This window comes from Clarias gariepinus, chromosome 9 (assembly GCF_024256425.1).
Source record: "Clarias gariepinus isolate MV-2021 ecotype Netherlands chromosome 9, CGAR_prim_01v2, whole genome shotgun sequence".
Lineage (NCBI taxonomy): Eukaryota > Metazoa > Chordata > Actinopteri > Siluriformes > Clariidae > Clarias > Clarias gariepinus.
In genome coordinates this window covers 15,935,596-15,952,707 of record NC_071108.1, presented here as the reverse complement: position 1 = coordinate 15,952,707, position 17,112 = coordinate 15,935,596, and the positions used below count along the sequence as shown (strand labels likewise).

Genomic DNA, 17,112 nt, shown 5'->3' with positions numbered 1-17,112 from the left:
CTGCATACAAGAAAAGTTGTTGATCCAATTAACACCTTTAGTGTGCTTTCCTGTTAATAGGATGACGCACTGAAACGAAGCATGGTCTTAATTTTTTTTTTTTTTTTTTTAATGCCTGATTTCTAATCATGTCCAAATTTACTTGAAAATATTACTCTCCTTTTAAAGACTGGCTTAACAAAATGATTAAATTAAATCCATATCTTGTTAATGTGCATGTCTTATTTAACGAGTAAAAAGCATTGTTTTTACATATTTGACCTTATTGCCATTTGTTCATTTGCCATCACCTAGAAATAATCATAAAGTTATATAATTCTCAATTCCCGGTGTTACTGCAAGATTACAACAGTATTTAAAAAATAATTTATTGGCATTTGTTGATCATGCCCAGCTAGTTCATTTATAAATTAAAGTAAGGGACAAGAAAATACAGTTATTAACAAGTAGTGGCACCATAATTGAATACAACATGTTGTGTCTCTTTCCTGTCTGCATTTCGTCTGCATTGCCTCTTTCTGTCACATGATCAGAACTACACAGCAGCTGCCATTTGTAAATTAAATAATTCAATGGATTTGCAGAAAATCTTGAAGCCAAGACAAATGGACGTTACACTTTTACTGCCATTGCAGTCAGAGGCGTAGCAATAAGGCAGGCAAGACAGGCAATTGCCTGGGGCCCCGCATTTTCAGGCCCCGACAGCTGACCATTTGAACAATCTATAATGTCATTATTAAAAACATACACGCAACATGGAGCAATATATCCGCATCCCCCCTAGAGGGCTCCCTCTCTCTTTACGCTGGATGTGCTTGCTTTTTCTTCGTGATGCGTCAGCCGCGGTTTTCAAACTTGCACAGCAGCACTTATTACTAAGCTTTTTTAAAAAAGGAAAAGGACTTATCCATCTGGCAGCCAAAAGCGGAAAAAGAAGAGGAGGAAAAGAGGAAACATGACAGCGATAAGTTAAGTGATGGAGATAATGGACATTGATGACTTAAAGATAATTATATGACAAACCAGTGTTTTTGTAGTTTCAGCATATTTTCGTTTAATAATTTTCTCGATTGTCTAGTTTTTTAAAGGCTTACTAGCTAGTGTTACACGTACTGTAGCAGCAGCGTGTGTTTTATTCAGGTATTAATAGGCTGCAATAGGTGATGATGTTAATGAGGTAAACATCACCACTTGGCAAGTTTTGGTACTGTGTTTTCCTGCCAGTGGAGAGGTCACAAAACAATTTAAATAAATATCATTACATTTACTTAGTTAACATTTTTATTTAGCTCTTCTACATTAAAGAGTTAGTTGTCAACTAAAAATGAACTATTAGTTAATAAACTGTAAATTCAATTAAAAGGATTAAATTGAAATGCTAATCATATATTTCTGCATTCAGGAGCATTGCTTAAGTTCCTGTCACCACCACCACCTCAGGGAGATACCCCAGTCCATCCTTCTGACAGTAAAAATGGTAAGCTCAGCATGTTAGATATAGTGTTACTATATCAATACATTTACTTTACAACTCTAGAAAACTAGTTAACATAGCCAGCTGATAAACTAATAATAAATTAAGATGATTACCTTATATTTCTATAAATAGGAGCATTGTTTAAGTCCCCACTACCGTTGCCTCTGGTGAGAGAATCTTTTCAGCTTTAAAGCTGATAAAAACATACCTCAGGTAAACAATGGACCAATTTCAATTGAACGGAACATATAAAGGTCTTTGAATATGGAGGACATAGTGACAGCATTTGCTGTAGCTAAGGCTCATAAGCACCATTTTTAAGGTGAAATTCCATTACTGTAAATAAGAAGATTGTTCTGTATTTTTAAGATTTTAGATTAATATTTTGTCAAAGAATATGCACTTTGTTTAAAAAAAAATAACCACCTTGGTGTTGGTGTTTAAAAAAAAAACCTTGGTTCGTCTTTGATTGCAGTCCCATCAGCAGTAATGAATGTTAGGTTTGCGTTGCTTAAAGTGATAGTTCAGTTTTTTTCAAGTCCGCCTTAAATCAAAACTGAGCGGCATATAAGACATTACAGTATGTCTTGATCTTTAGAAATTTTCTGCTCTGTACAAATGTGTCACCTGGAATGTGGGTACATTGTAATCAATGGCTGCCAAAATCTGACTGGATTCAACAGGAGTGTGATCTGATTTGACTGCTGATATACTGTTACTCACTCAGTTTAGCTCCAGTGGGACTGCAGAAGCTTCATATGAGTCCCATCTGAACTGTGACATGCAAGTTTACACTGAATGAGGGTTGTGAAATTTGGACCTGATTACAGTGGAACCTTGGATTGTGAGCATAATTCATTCCGGAAGCAAGCATGCATATTAAAACATTCATGTATCAAAGCAAATTTCCCCTATAAGAAATAATGGAAACTCAAATTATTCGTATAAACCCCCAAAAATAAATATATAAAAATAATTATGATAAAATATTAAGTAAAACTAAAGTGTAATTAAAACAAAATATGAAGTAAAAATGAAACAAATTAACCTGCACTTTACCGTTAAAAAAAGTAAAAAAGAAATCCCAACAGATAAGTATTTCCTTTAGTGTGTTTGTGTGTATGTGGTTGTGTGTGAAGTTAAAGTAAGACAAGAGGAGGAATGACTACCTCCCTTCCTCCTTTTACAGAGTTGCCCTCGCTCTTCTGGATGGGCTACTGTGTTTTGGAAGTATACCAGTGCCAAAATTCCCTAAAGCAAATTTGAAAATCTGAAATTTTGTTTCAGTTCATGGAATTCAACATGCTTTTTTGCTTTGGGGAATTTTGGCACCATTATACTTTCATAGAGAGGAGGCGAACATTCTAATGACACTTGTGTGCACGCACACACTAATGGAATCAGTGCAGTCTGAAAGAGAAAAAAAATGGAATCTTTAACAAGGAACGTCTCTAATGACACTTGCTTTTTCTTTACGCACACGTGCAATATAATAAATAGTACACAGCGACAAGGGGTCCTCAAGAAACCAGGGATGATTGAACCAGGGACTGATCTAATACTTTGGATTTTTTTTTTTTTTTTTTAAGTTTATCTAGTGAAATTTTACATTTTGACAAACGAGATAATGTACCTGCTCTTTTCTGCTCCTTGCAGACCACAGCTTCAGCAGATAGATGAAACCAATAAAATCTCAAGGAGATTCTACAGAAATGCATGATGTTTCTTTGGGGTTGATTAGAATCACTTGAATCACATTTAACGTAATGACATTTAAGTTATATTTCCACTTATTTTGCTTTAGCATATCAGCTTCACATTAGCTTCCCGGTTCTGGGGTTTAATGGAAGGCTAGTGCTCTACGGTATACAATCCATTGTCACACACACCAAGTAGTGCCCTTGAATTCCTCTCGTCCAATACGAACTAACTTTGTATAATACTCGTTTCATTCCAATTAAATGAATAACGCAGTAAATCCTCAAAACCTGTTTCCGCCCGGTTTCGAACCGGGGACCTTTCGCGTGTGAGGCGAACGTGATAACCACTACACTACGGAAACGTATATGCAAGAATAGTTGGAAATAGTTACTCCCCTTTTAAAGACTGAAATGATTAGACGAATCTCCGCGAGACTGATGTGGAAAAGCTACAGAAACATGGGATCGAACCAAGGATTTAGGCTTCCGTATCTGGTTAATATGCATCTCTTAATTAACGACTAAAAAGCATTCTTTTTACACATTGACCGGATTGCCGTTAGTTTTTCCCTTTCTTACGCATTTTACTCATTATTTCAAATTCAGTGGAAATCTTTTAAGAAGTTTTATATTTAAAGCGTTTACTTCTGTCTGTCGTATCCGGTTTCAGAGACGCATAGAGGACGCTGTTTAGTGCTTGTAGCTTCTCTGAGCTACAATAAAAAAAGTTTTTAGACAGCCTAGCACACGATGTAACCTAAATAATAATAAAGTAATAAAGTAATCTAATTCTTAATTCCCGGTGATACTGTAGGATTAAAATAGCACTTTAAAAAAAAAAAAAAAAAGGATGTTTCCGCCCGGTTTCGAACCGGGGACCTTTCGCGTGTGAGGCGAACGTGATAACCACTACACTACGGAAACGCTGTGCAAGCTTTCCAAATATAGCATTTTAAATAACACATAACACTGAATAACACTGACCATCTTTCTGCAGTGACACATTTTTGCAATGGGGTACATTAGGCAGCAAGTGTCATTCAGTTGCCAAAGTCGATGTGTTGAAAGCAGGAAAATGGGCAAGTTGATTCCCTTACACTATCTATTTATCCATGTTGTCCAAAAAGTTGATCCTTTGAAAGAAGGAAAAATAAGCAAGCATAAGGTTCCAAGAACTTTATATATATATATATATATATATATATATATATATTTATTTTATTATTTTTTTTTTAATTAATTCTATCACTGTACCTTACTCTTTTATATATTTTAGTCTTTTCTTAGTCATTCGTGTAGAAGCATGGGCCCTTTCTGTAAAAGCATGGGTCATCACCCACATGTTTAGTATATGTGTTTTATTTTGGCTGTGACAGGAGGGTAGGAGCATGGAAGATTTAACACGTTTAATCAGATATATGAGGAAGAGAGTAGAATTAACTTCTTTTATATAAGAAAATTCCTTTACACTATCTATCTATCTATGTTGTCCAAACAACAGGTCTTGTGGAGTGTTCCGGGAATGCCCAAGGCTCATTAATGTTTATGGGGGAAAAAAGGTTACCCTGGCTAGTTCCGTCTCACAGAGGAGCTACTGTAGAACAAATTGCTGAAAACGTTTATTTTGGCTATAATATAAAATCACAACATCCAATGCATTACAGCTACATTTCATGCAGTACAAGAAAATCACACCTGGACCATGGTGTGATCATAAAGGTGTTTTGGTTTGATGTATCCTGTTTTCATTTTTATCATGTGGACATTATCTCAGATTATGTCAGGTTGGTGCATAGTATAATGGTATATATAATTTTCTTTTCTGAACAAAGTTTTATTTGTAGTCTTTCCATGAAAGAAAAAAAATATTGTTAGAAATGTTACAATTGTATTTCATATGGCAGTAAAATGACCACACCTCCCTGAAGGGCAATGTATTTAGTAATAGGTTGGTTTTGGGATACATTGGCAGACTGATAATCAGAAAGTTTAAACAAACAGGCATCACAGAAAGAAAAGCTAGAAAACATTAAAGATAAATCTCCTTTGAACACTTCATTTCATTGCAACTGATGACCACAAATCTGGTCTAGCATGGTGGAACATTTTGACAGGGTTTGCTTTCTTCTGTTTTTTCTGTGGCTGGGCATTGAATATTTGCTTTTCCTGATAAAATCTCATAATTCTTCTCACTATATGGAAGGAGAGAGAAAAAAGTCATCTAAAACCATAACACTGGAATCCAAATAAAAGAGATCTATATTTATTAATAAAAAATTACATTAAAACATAAAACACAGTGCTTGTTTTCATATTGCCCCAATTCACACATCTCCCCATATTTAGTGTAAAACAGGATGTAGTAGAACAAATGTTTGAAGCATAAAGTATGACAAAAATATTTATGGATGAAACAACAGTTAATTAATAAAAAAAAAAAAAGAAAAGAAAATAATATTGCTTACGTGTACTTTGAGATGTCGGGTCTACACTCCCTCTTCCTTGTCTGTTCGGAATTGTCCCCACAGTCAGGCTTACAGTAGCTCCATTTAGTCCATGCTGACCATTCAGCTTTTGGTATTTGTTGATCATCCCCAGCTAGTTCATTTATAAATTAGTCAGGGACAAGAAAATACACAAGTTATTAACAAGTAGTCGCACCATAATTGAATAAAAGACAAAATGTTGTGTCTCTTTCACAACATTGTTTGCATAAATTAATTTTAAAAAATTTCCTTGTCTTGCAGAACGCTTGCAAACCAGGTTACTCGCAATCCGAGGTTCCACTGTACTTACACCGTATTCGCATTTTAGGTTACAGATTTCAAGCTCACACTTGCAGAGGCGTGCAGAGCAGGAAAATTTAAAATCACCATAAACATGCATATATACTACTTACATGCACCTAAAATTAGATTTAAGACAGACATGAATAAAAAAACTATCCCTTTAACGTCTTAAAAATGTTCTGTAAAAATTATAGATGTTGTGCGAACACCATGTTAAATATTTAAAAAGGCTATTTTGGGCTACTGTAGTATAAGCACTTTGACGTAGTTTGTAATGCAATCTTTGGTTGGTTTCAGTTCCAATCGATACATCTTTTTCCCTCTTTCTTCTCTTCACTTTCACATTCATTTTGCTGCATTTGGGAGTCGTGATGCAGTTGTGGTAGAAGAATTTTGAGAGAAAATTAAGCAGAGAAATACCGTCATAACACTTAAAAGTCGAACAAGCGATGTGTGTGCTTTGTCTGGTTCTGTTTACTATTACTGTAATGTTATAAACCTTAAAGGACAACTGATGGACACGCGGTCGGGTAATGTACATACCTGTATTATGACAGGCAGCTGTTGTCAACTACCAAAATGAAACAAAACCTGGTAGAGGAGGAGGTTGATAATGCTGTAAACTGTTTTCGTATTCTTTCTCATCATCTTTAAAAATCTTTGTAATTAACAAGGTTTTGTGTGTAATAAAACTCAGCATTTTTTTCCTTGATATAAATTGCTGTTACTACTTTCTATTTGACTCACTAAAAATAAGATTCAAAGCATAATTTTGCTATATTTTTTTGTAAAATTCAAGCAAGATGTTTACTCTCATACCAAATTGCAAATCACACAAAATTCACTCTCATAAATAAAAAAAAATAAAGGCCCCTGAATTTCCTTAAGAGCATCTTTTTTTCTATTATTCAACTAGCTTTAGTATCATGACTGGAAGTACTGTGACCAGTACTGTAACCAAAGTAAAACTTATTGATATTTTAGCCTTATGCAGGAAGTTCGTAATAGACTACTTTTATTAAAATTTAAACTAATTGTGAATAAGATTTAGAAATGAGATACTGTAAAGACCAAAAAAAACAGTACAAATCTTGTTAAACATAATAGCTAGACTACTCACAACAAAGTTGGATAGGTACTCACCTTTACAGCCTTCAATATCATAGCAGCGCTCAAAATCTACACCATCTCCTTTACATAAAGCTCCTTCATATTCCCTTCCTACGCAGTCTCTGAGTCTTCTTCTCCGTCCTTGTTTATTCCTGCATGTAATTGGTCTTGTACTTGGTGGGTCACAAAGAGACCATTCAGACCACTCAGCCCATTGACCATTAGCTGAGGCAAAGAAAATATTTTTTCTTATTTAAATTTAGGAAGTTTGTAGGAAGCATATTGTTATATATTATATTTTTATTCTCTATAAAGGAATTTTACCTGGGCAGTTTTTTGGAGTAATGCAGAGCTGTGTTTTGGTATTTTCTCCTTGACAGTCCTGACCACCATATGTGGGTGGAGGATTATCACATCTACGATGCTGTGTCTGTTTTCCCACTCCACACGTCACCGAGCAATCAGAGGCCGCTGACCATGCACCCCAGTTACCATTAACTGTGAAGACATATTTCCTCTGTTAACCAAAGTGCATTTTTTTTACTGTTTAAAGTAACACATCTTTCATTAGCTGAAATAATACTCATTAAGGATAATCTTCTGACACGTTTCACCTGCACAAAAAGGTACTCCTGTGCATTGTCGAATGTCTGTGTTTGAGCCTGGGCAGTCATTGCAACGTGTTACAGTAGATGGTGGGGGGCTTAAACACATCCTGTATCTCTGCTGTTCAGGTGGAGACCCCTCTTCTGGTGCACATGTCCCTGCACATGCACCCCAGCTACCCCATGCAGACCAGCCTCCATGAGATAAAACACAATAATAACTAAAACTGAAAGGTTAAAATTATAAAAACTTTTTTTTTGTTTGGAGATAATAGAATGAATTTAATTTTGTACAGTAACTGCAGCACTAACAGTACATCCAGAGGTTTATATGCAATTTGTCTGCAATGTGATCTCGACAAACTCATTGCAAAAAAAAAAAACATATCTAAAACAATATCAGTTTTTATGATGTTTTAAAAAATATGAAGGCAATGCTGTTAGAAATCATATTTGGTGTTAGTGTTCATAAGACATGAAGTTTTTAAATTGTAAACTTATTTTCCCATTTTCCCTAAAAATTCTGATGAAAGTAATTTCAACCTCATCACTTAGGTAATATTGTTTTAAAATATCTTTTTAAAATCTTTAAACTGCTATAAAACTAAGCAGAACAAACATACCTCTATAATAATAAATATTATTATAAAAGTCCTCAACTTTTATTTTGGTCAACTTTTTACTGCAAAAGTTAAAGCATTTTCAGATTTCAGATTTTAGATTATCATTGCAGTACTTCAATTTGCTAAATATATTATTTACATTTTAAAAATTAATATGTAGCATGTGGGTTTTATTTTTTATTATTATATTATCTTACCTTATTTCAAAGTTTTATTGTCATATTTCTTTATATTTTAATACAAATTTAAAACCACTTAACAGTTACAAATACAAAAGTTAAGGGCCAATTAAAATCTGTTCGTGGGCCACATTTGGCCCTGAGGCTGGACATTGGGCACCCGTGGTGTAAGTGATGACAGCAATTACCTTGTTTAGCAGGCATTTCACCAAATTAAATGTAACTATATACAATTAAAAGCATTAAGTGTTTTTTGATATTATATAAAGGATTGCATCACTGGAAAATTGCTGTGGTAGAGGAGGAATAAAGCATTTCATTAGGCTATATACTACTATTTAAAAAAAAAATCAACCTGTCATCAATTACTTTTCTACAAGAGCCCAGTTGTGTTTTATTCCTTACATCATTAATAAGTTTGTCAATCATTACTGAGAAAAAAAAGTTATTATACTTGGGCAGGTAATCCCTGTGTCACAATCTTCAACTTCCTCATCAGAACCTTCGCAGTGACCACCGCACTTGGCAGGGGGGTTAGAACAGGTCCTCTTCCTCCTTTTGACTCCTTTTTCACATGGCTGCCATGCACCCCACTCTGACCAGTTTCCATTTTCTAAAAGAAAAACAATAATAATTAGATAGATAGATAGATAGATAGATAGATCCTGTAGATATTAAAATCTGCCTCATTAATTGTTGTCGTCAAAAATAAATTATACACTATACATTCAAAATATTGTGGACACCTATATTGGTGACACATGTGACTCTTCCTGAACTTTCTGGAAAGCACATAATTGTGTAGAATGTATTTTTATTATGTAGCATTACAAATTTACTTATTAAAATCCTTGTAGGTGAATGCAAAAATCCAGAGATCAAGCCATGCCCCAAAAGTCGAGGTTTTTAAAACCACAAAGGGCTACTAAATGTGGAATGAGATTTTTAACAAGCAGATATGAATCTTAGTGTGCACAAATCTTAGGCTCTTAGGAGTTTTCCACTTTATGCTTTTGATCATTTTCTAACCTGGACAGCAGCTGATGTCTTCACAAGGTTCAGTTTGTGTTTGTCCTACAAACTTTGGGTCATGGCACTGGCCAAGGCCATAGCAGGCACGTTTTCTCTGCCTCACTCCTTCAGTACAAGTCACTGAGCATGGACCCCAGTGGGACCATGTGCTCCATGAAGCAAGCCTGTAAACAAACAAAAACTTTAAACAAACACACACACACACACACACACACACACACACACACACACACACACACACACACACACACAAACCTATTCAGGATTATTTACAGGGTTTTTAGTTAACGTCTTTAATAAGTTTGCTGGTCTTATGGAGGACTACAAACTGCAAATAAAATGAAAAGAATGTAGAATTCTACTAATTTCAGTGTCATGATGTCAGGTTACGAACAATGAATCATACCACCTGGTTCAATTTATGAGTGTTCCTAATATTACACATACAAACCTGTAAATTATATTGCAAGTATATTGCAAAGAACCACTATTTAATAATATACAGTATGTGATCCGGGGAACAACATTTTCCTATTTCTGCCTGTTCTTCCTTACAGAAATATTAATTGGCTGATGTGGGATTTGAATGTAAACTGACTATAGTCCTATTCACAGCTCTTTTCTACAGCTGGCTTTAAAGTTTGGTTTACCACAAAACAATTGTGAATAATGTAGTAGCTATAGACCATGTTTTGATTGTTATTTTTATCCGTGCACATTGAACAGTGTGTGTAGTTACACAGAGAGGGAAGAATGACTGATCATACAGCACTAAGACTCAAAGCTGAGAAATGAACACAGAGCATGGGGCAAAGGCATAATGTGTTTGGGTCTATCAAAAGGTACAGAGAGCATAGTGTAACTTAGTATAGCTACCAATCATGTGGAGACATACCCTAATGTACAACATATATAATTCTTTATACTTAAGTTCTACTTTAAGGGAGAATGCTTATAGGCCACAAGTGGAGCATTTTGAAGGACCGTGTGTAAACCTAGAGCAAAGCACAGCAGCAGTTTATGTGCTGCAAGCTGGCATCAACGTCATCTTGGCAAAACTAAAGTTTATTCCTTTGCCTAGGGCAATAGATAGAATAATCATAACAGAATAAATGCCATTCTTGTACGGTTTGAAAGAATGGTTATACAATTACTGAGACTGAATGACTGGGTCCATAACTGGTGACAGGACAATCGTAGGAGCTTCAGAATTAGACCATAATTTGCTCTGCAAAACTTACCTGCAAGACTTACAAACACCGTTTTCCTGATAGCCATATGAAGGGTTCATACAACAGTCATCAATTGACACTTGACCCAAAATATTACTACATGTCCCATCTGCTGAGTTGAAATTGGCATAACACTGCACCCCCTGTGCAACTGGGAAAAAAAAAAAAAAAAAAATATATATATATATATATATATATATATATATATATATATATATACAGTTTTAGACTGCGTCAGGTAACAAAAAAATAGAATTCAACTTTAGAATGCAACTTAAATTCATTATATTATATTATATTCTATTATATTATATTATATTATATTATATTATACACATACCTGTTTGTTGGATATGAAGCACAAGCACAAAGAATACTGGAATATGTAATGTTGTCCTCATTATTGCCTTACCATCTAGAGATCTTAATTATAAAACCAGGATTAAGTAAAAATAGAAGAATAACTCCCATCAAAATGATAACATTATTATTCAAACTACACACACAAAGGTTTTAGGTAAGCTACTAACCTATGCTGTTAACTATTGTGCATACCGTGTCTCTGTTTGTTGTTTTTAGTTGCAATACTTCTTTTCCAGTGACCAATCAGAAATTTTACAACACTACTGACGAAAAAAAACTTATTTTAAAGTTTTTTTTTTATTGAAGCGGTAACTGAAAGGTGTATGATTGGGTAAAATATAATTAATCTGTTAATGTTTTCCCTGTTTAAAATGTCTAAAAGTTCAATTGATTGCATCAGGTTTGTAGGCATAAGAAATCAATGAAACTGTTACTTAACCGAAAAGCATTTCGCTTCCCTCCTACCGTAACAGAAACACGGACAGTGACCTTATTTGCTGTTGTGGTTTTGGCATATAACTTTAATATGTTGTTAATATTAGTATTATTACCTTTGTTTGTGGTAGTGTTTATCCAAACATGTTTTATAGACCATGCAGAATTTTAAAACATTCATGGATTATAATTAGAATAATACTATATGTTTTGCTAGACTGCTGCTTTAAAATCTCTACTTGAGAAACATTTCTCTACTTCTACCTGTTCTTCCTTACAGAAATATTCATTGGCTGATGTGGGATTTGAATGTAAACTGACTATAGTTCTATTCACAGCTCTTTTCTACAGCTGGCTTTAAAGTTTGGTTTACCATAAAACGTACAATTGTGAATTATGTAGTAGCTATAGACCATGTTTTAATTGTTTATTTTATCCGTGCACATTGAACAGTGTGTGTAGTTACACAGAGAGGGAAGAATGACTGATCATACAGCACTAAAACTCAAAGCTGAGAAATGAACACAGAGCATGAGGCAAAGCTAAAAATGGTTCATGTTTGTTTTGATCCAGGTACAGGTTTTAATCTTGTCCGCACCAATAGGGAGAAAATGTAAGATGCCATGTCTGCCTGATATTCATTGCCAATATTCAAGTTTTACTATAAATCATACAAATATTTGCTTTCAAGAAAGGTTACATAGATTATGTAGAATTCTTAATGTTTTTTTATCATTATTTTTACCTACAAAGATTCTTCACTACATAACTTGAAAATTCTATGTTTTTCCTGTAATATAGTTTTCCAAATATAGAATATGTGAGCAGATTTTTCTTTCAATTCTTACTCTTATCTATTCCTGCTGAAAATTTAAACAAGCCTCTCTACCCCTCTTACAAAGTCCCAAGACTTATTTCTCCCATTCATGTAGTGATTATTTTTCTATGTAGTGTTCTGCCCACATTATTGACTTCTATCCTCATCTTCTATACTGCTTTATCCTGTATTCAGGGTCGCAGGGACCTGGAGCCTATCCCAAGAGGCTTAGGGCACGAGGCAGGGTACACCCAAAAGGGTGCCAATCCATCGCAGGCCACACACATACACACACACACACACAAACACACACATTCACACACTACGGGCAATTTGGGAACGCCAATGAGCCTAACCTGCATATATTTAGACTGTAGGAGGAAGCCGAAATTGAAACATTAGATCCCACATTATCTTCAGAAAAGTTTCAGGCCACACATTCATGGCCTAAACCATGACCTTGGTCGCATTCTTCATCGTGCCAAGGCCCTGTTTGCTGATTACCTGCAGAGTGAAGTGTGGGACTCTAAGGAAGGTGATGAGGTCAGCTTGGACTCACCAACCACAGCTGCGTCCTTTAAGCGTAACTCTAAGAATAATCTGGCATCTACGATACCTTCCCCTACATCACCCAATGAGCTCTCTCCCTCATCTTCCTCATGATTTTATCTAAACACATTTCATCCCCAGTTCATAATCTATTCTAGTGTTGAAGACAGTCTTTACTGGTTTTGTTTACGTGGTGAACCAAAGAGAGGAATGCAAGAGTATAATTATAATATATATATATATATATATATATATATATATATATATATATATATATATATATATATATATATATTATAATTATACTCTTGCATTCCTCTCGTGGTGAACCACGTAAACAAAACCAGTAAAGTGCTGCATTGCTGGATGTAGTCAAGCCATGGAGTTGGTGGACAGTCCTGTAAATCTTCTAAGTTTCTATTCATATTTTCACTTATTTTTCTTTAGCATATCAGCTCCATTAGGCTCTCGGTTCTGGGGTAAATGGAAGGCTAGCGCTCTAGGGTATACAATCCATTGTCTTACACACACCAAGTAATAAAATCCATAACACAGCGAAAGTCCTCAAAATTTGTTTCTGCCCGGTTTCCAACCATAACCCTAAAGGGTTTCCCATTCATTTTCAATGGTAGTGCTGGAACACTACTGATGTATTATATTTCCGGCCGCTGGTGGCCGCTGTGGGGCCCGCCAGCTTCGTTCTGCGCGCTGATTGGTCGATCCGCCATAGAAAAGCCCTAATCCGTTTCCCATTCATTTTCGATGGCAGTGCTAAAGCACTACGAATGTAGGCTAATATACTTTCGGCCGCTGGCGTCGTTCTGCGTGCTGATTGGTTGAGGCAGAACCTGAGGGAAGACAGACTGTCAGCGTGCGTTTGCGCGACACAGACCCCGCTGATCGGTAAGATTTTATTATTATTATTAATTTCAACTTAAACAAGACACGAACAGATATATACAGATATACGTTATCTCAGCTCTTCCTATAGATTTCTCGCCGCGATCGCTGTAATCTTTTTGTTTTTGCAGAGTTTATCGTGTGCGTTAATCTTCATCATTCACTGACCGCTTGTGTTCACGTCTAAACACACTGTACACATAATTCATTCTTTAATTTAAAGGTCATTTAGATGAATAAGCAACAAGACAAAATCGCTAAATTTCATTAAAAAAAAGCAAAATTTATCACATAGCAAATGTTATTATTGTAAACTATAGTATATTTATCCACTATGGTACTTATTGGGTACCATAGTGGTTACCAAAGTTCAGCAGGTATCTAATATGGTAGTTTTGTTCATTCTGTACCACAGTAGATATTTTCGTACTTAATACTGGAATGGAAAAGCACAGGCAGTATCATATTAAATACCCACTGAACTTTAGTAGTACCATAGTATTGACCAAAGTGTTGTATATTATCCTTTGAAGGGAACCATAACAGGTAAAATAGCATTGCAGAAGTTACTGTGTAAATATTACTATTACTATCATACATAAAAATAAATTTTTATAAATTATATATATATATATATATATATATATATATATATATATATATATAATAAATTATATTTAAAATATAAAAACATATTTTCTATGGTACCTTCATTCATGTTCCCCCAGAAGGGTGTGTACTTGGGGTACTGTCAAAAAATTATATGCTACATGGAAATTTTCTTACGTGCTGTGTTTTTATTCGATGTTATGTTAACTTTATTAATCGGATTTTTAGCTATTTTAATGTTCTGTTTGTACTGTTTGTGCACAGTAAGTTAAACCTTATTGTGTAAAATGTATAGTTTTTGTGATAGCTCCCATGTATCCGAGTGATTTTCATGCCAGTGTCAGGCCTTTGCCAGCATACAGATAATGTGTGGTTGTTTAATTTGTGTAGAAGGAAACCTAGACAGTTAGAATTAGATAGTGCAGACAGTAAAAATACCGGTGCTGATATTTAATCTTCATAATCCTTGTTGCCCTTTGAGCATTTATCAACATATGTTATAAAAACTATGCTTGTCTGTGATGCTTAATTAAACAAAATATTTTTTCTTTGTAACAGGTAAAATGCAGGTTTTTCGAAAGGGACCACTTGGATATCTCTGTCAAGATCCGACCAATGCAGCTCGACTGATAAAAGATAACCTATTTCTACAGGACAGGTCTGCACCCATGAAGGAGCAGCCCCCTCGCCGTGGTCAGTCAGAGAGGAGGGGATGTTTCAGGGTTGTCTGCAACTTTTTCTGTCAGCACCACAGTGATGGATGAAGATGAAGAGCTGGAGAGAGCGATACTGAGTATCTCTCTTTCCAACCCGTCTGTGCACAGATGTGAGTAAACATGTATTTTATATTAAAACAGATCAGTATGCCTATTATGAAATGTGCATACCTATGTAGTCTTTATTTCATTTTTATTTTTCCATGTTTCTATCAGCTCCTGCTGCTGCTGCTGCAACGCCGCCAACAACATCGACTGCCAGAGAATGTACAGGCATCAGGACCTGAAAGAGCTGTCTAACCAAAAGTCCTCCTGCGCCAGGACCACAAATTGTTTTCCCAAACTGAATCTTCACTTAAATCTTTCCTTTTCATCCCAAACAGCCGACTTGTACACACGGGTTACCCTGGGATGGCAGGGAAGTAGGTTACCGACCTGCAAAGTTTTCTTTGTACAAGGATCTGTAGAATCATGGAGAAGGAGATGAATAAATTGGAGTGAAACATCAAGGGCTGAATTACAAGTGCCTTTTGAAATAAAAGAATGTAAATTGTGTAAAACGTTATTCAAGACCTGCTTCGGTTATTACAGAAATGGGAAACATGGTTGCCTTAGAGGATTTCATGATGTCACAGACGACCCAGACTGCTGTTTCATGTGCCATTATTACATTGGGATGGAGAATTAATGCTTGAGCACAGAGAGATGTATAAATACCTGCTTTCTCCTCTATCAGAAATAACTGTGAACAGAATCATCTTAAATGAATAACAGTGAAATTCAAATTCAAATTTTATTTGTCACATACAGTCATACACAGTACGATATGCAGTGAAATGCTTTGACAACTGCTCGTGACCTTATGATAAAAAAACTTAAAATAAAAGACTAAAGAATAGGAAATAAATATAAAAAAATGAAAGAAGGGAAATTTAACTAAGAAGATTGAAATAAAATATAAAATTAAAATAACATAACTGTACAGAACAAATATACAATCTAAAAAAAATATGGGGAAAAATAGAAAAATATGAGACAGCTATACAGAATATTCAATTCAATTTTATTTGTATAGCGCTTTTAGCAATTTTCATTGCCGCAAAGCAGCTTTACACAGTCAAAAAAATTATTTAAGTTTGTATGAAATGTGAATTTGTATGAATCAAAATGGTCAGTTTGTCCCTGGTGAGCAAGCCGAGGGCGACAGTGGCAAGGAAAAACTCCCTGAGATGGTAATAGGAAGAAACCTTGAGAGGAACCAGACTCAACAGGGAACCCATCCTCATTTGGGTGAAACAGAAAGCAGTAAATGATCTGCATTTATACAGTGTGTAGGGTGGGAGGCAGTTCAGCTATAATAGCTGATGTTAATTGATGTTAATATGGAGTCCAGGTAGTTATTGAAGACCCAGGTAGACTTGTAAGAAGTTCCAGTCATGAACTATCGAACTGTCAAGTCCCCAGAGAAACAGTTGCCAACACCAGTCAAGGCCAGAACCGTCTTCTAGGTAGAGAGAACCATCCTCAGACACCAGACGCATCCCAGAGAGACACACGGGGCATCCATGTGACGAGATCTTCAGCCAGAAGCGGGGCACCAGAATGGGTCAGACAGGTCCGGAGGGCAGAGGGAGTCTGGATCACTGGCAGCTCAGGAACGACATGTGTAGCTCGACAGAGAGAGAGAAAGAGTGAAAGGGGGAGACAGGAGGAGAGAAGAAAGAGAAAGAGGGGAGGGGGAAGAGAAGAAGAGGAGAGATGGCAGTTAGGTATGGTCACAGTCACACAATGTATAATGTGAATGTATATTAACTGTAGAGTGCAAGCAGAGACTCCGGCAGGACTAACTATGACAGCATAACTAAAAGGGAGAGCCAGAAGGAAACACAGACATGAGGGCTTCCTGACATGTAAAGCAAACAATCACCTCACCGTCAGCAAACCTGAGTGATCAATGAGAGTGAGGAAGACAGCAT

General features: G+C 35.6%; 1 protein-coding gene, 1 long non-coding RNA gene and 2 other non-coding genes across 4 annotated transcripts; 1 reads left to right on the top strand and 3 right to left on the bottom strand.

Moving 5' to 3' along the window:
* Window positions 1-3,466: 3,466 nt before the first annotated feature.
* trnav-cac (transfer RNA valine (anticodon CAC)) lies at window positions 3,467-3,539 on the bottom strand. The gene has a single exon. It is a non-coding gene; the product is annotated as a tRNA-Val (tRNA).
* A 489-nt stretch (window positions 3,540-4,028) lies between these two features.
* On the bottom strand, window positions 4,029-4,101 carry trnav-cac (transfer RNA valine (anticodon CAC)). Its single transcript has one exon. It is a non-coding gene; the product is annotated as a tRNA-Val (tRNA).
* A 972-nt stretch (window positions 4,102-5,073) lies between these two features.
* LOC128529684 (properdin-like) lies at window positions 5,074-11,191 on the bottom strand. Its single transcript, XM_053503154.1, has 9 exons — window positions 11,088-11,191; window positions 10,757-10,898; window positions 9,513-9,679; window positions 8,938-9,096; window positions 7,691-7,876; window positions 7,401-7,574; window positions 7,110-7,301; window positions 5,643-5,775; window positions 5,074-5,369 (listed from the first exon to the last, which is right to left on the bottom strand). The coding sequence occupies exons 1-9, from the start codon at window positions 11,146-11,148 to the stop codon at window positions 5,267-5,269; spliced, it is 1,317 nt and encodes a 438-aa protein (XP_053359129.1). The 5' UTR covers window positions 11,149-11,191; the 3' UTR covers window positions 5,074-5,266.
* Window positions 11,192-13,717: 2,526 nt separating this feature from the next.
* LOC128529685 (uncharacterized) lies at window positions 13,718-15,653 on the top strand. Its single transcript, XR_008361070.1, has 3 exons — window positions 13,718-13,814; window positions 14,979-15,246; window positions 15,353-15,653. It is a non-coding gene; the product is annotated as an uncharacterized LOC128529685 (long non-coding RNA).
* Window positions 15,654-17,112: the final 1,459 nt, after the last annotated feature.

Excerpts from the sequence above, each read along its gene's own strand:
- LOC128529684 (XM_053503154.1), bottom strand. The coding sequence starts at position 11,148 with ATGAGGACAACATTACATATTCCAGTATTCTTTGTGCTTGTGCTTCAT. Across the intron at positions 9,680-10,756 it reads GGTGTTTGTAAGTCTTGCAG|GCTTGCTTCATGGAGCACAT; the intron begins GTAAGTTTTGCA and ends GTTTGTTTACAG. Across the intron at positions 9,097-9,512 it reads AGACATCAGCTGCTGTCCAG|AAAATGGAAACTGGTCAGAG; the intron begins GTTAGAAAATGA and ends TTTTTCTTTTAG.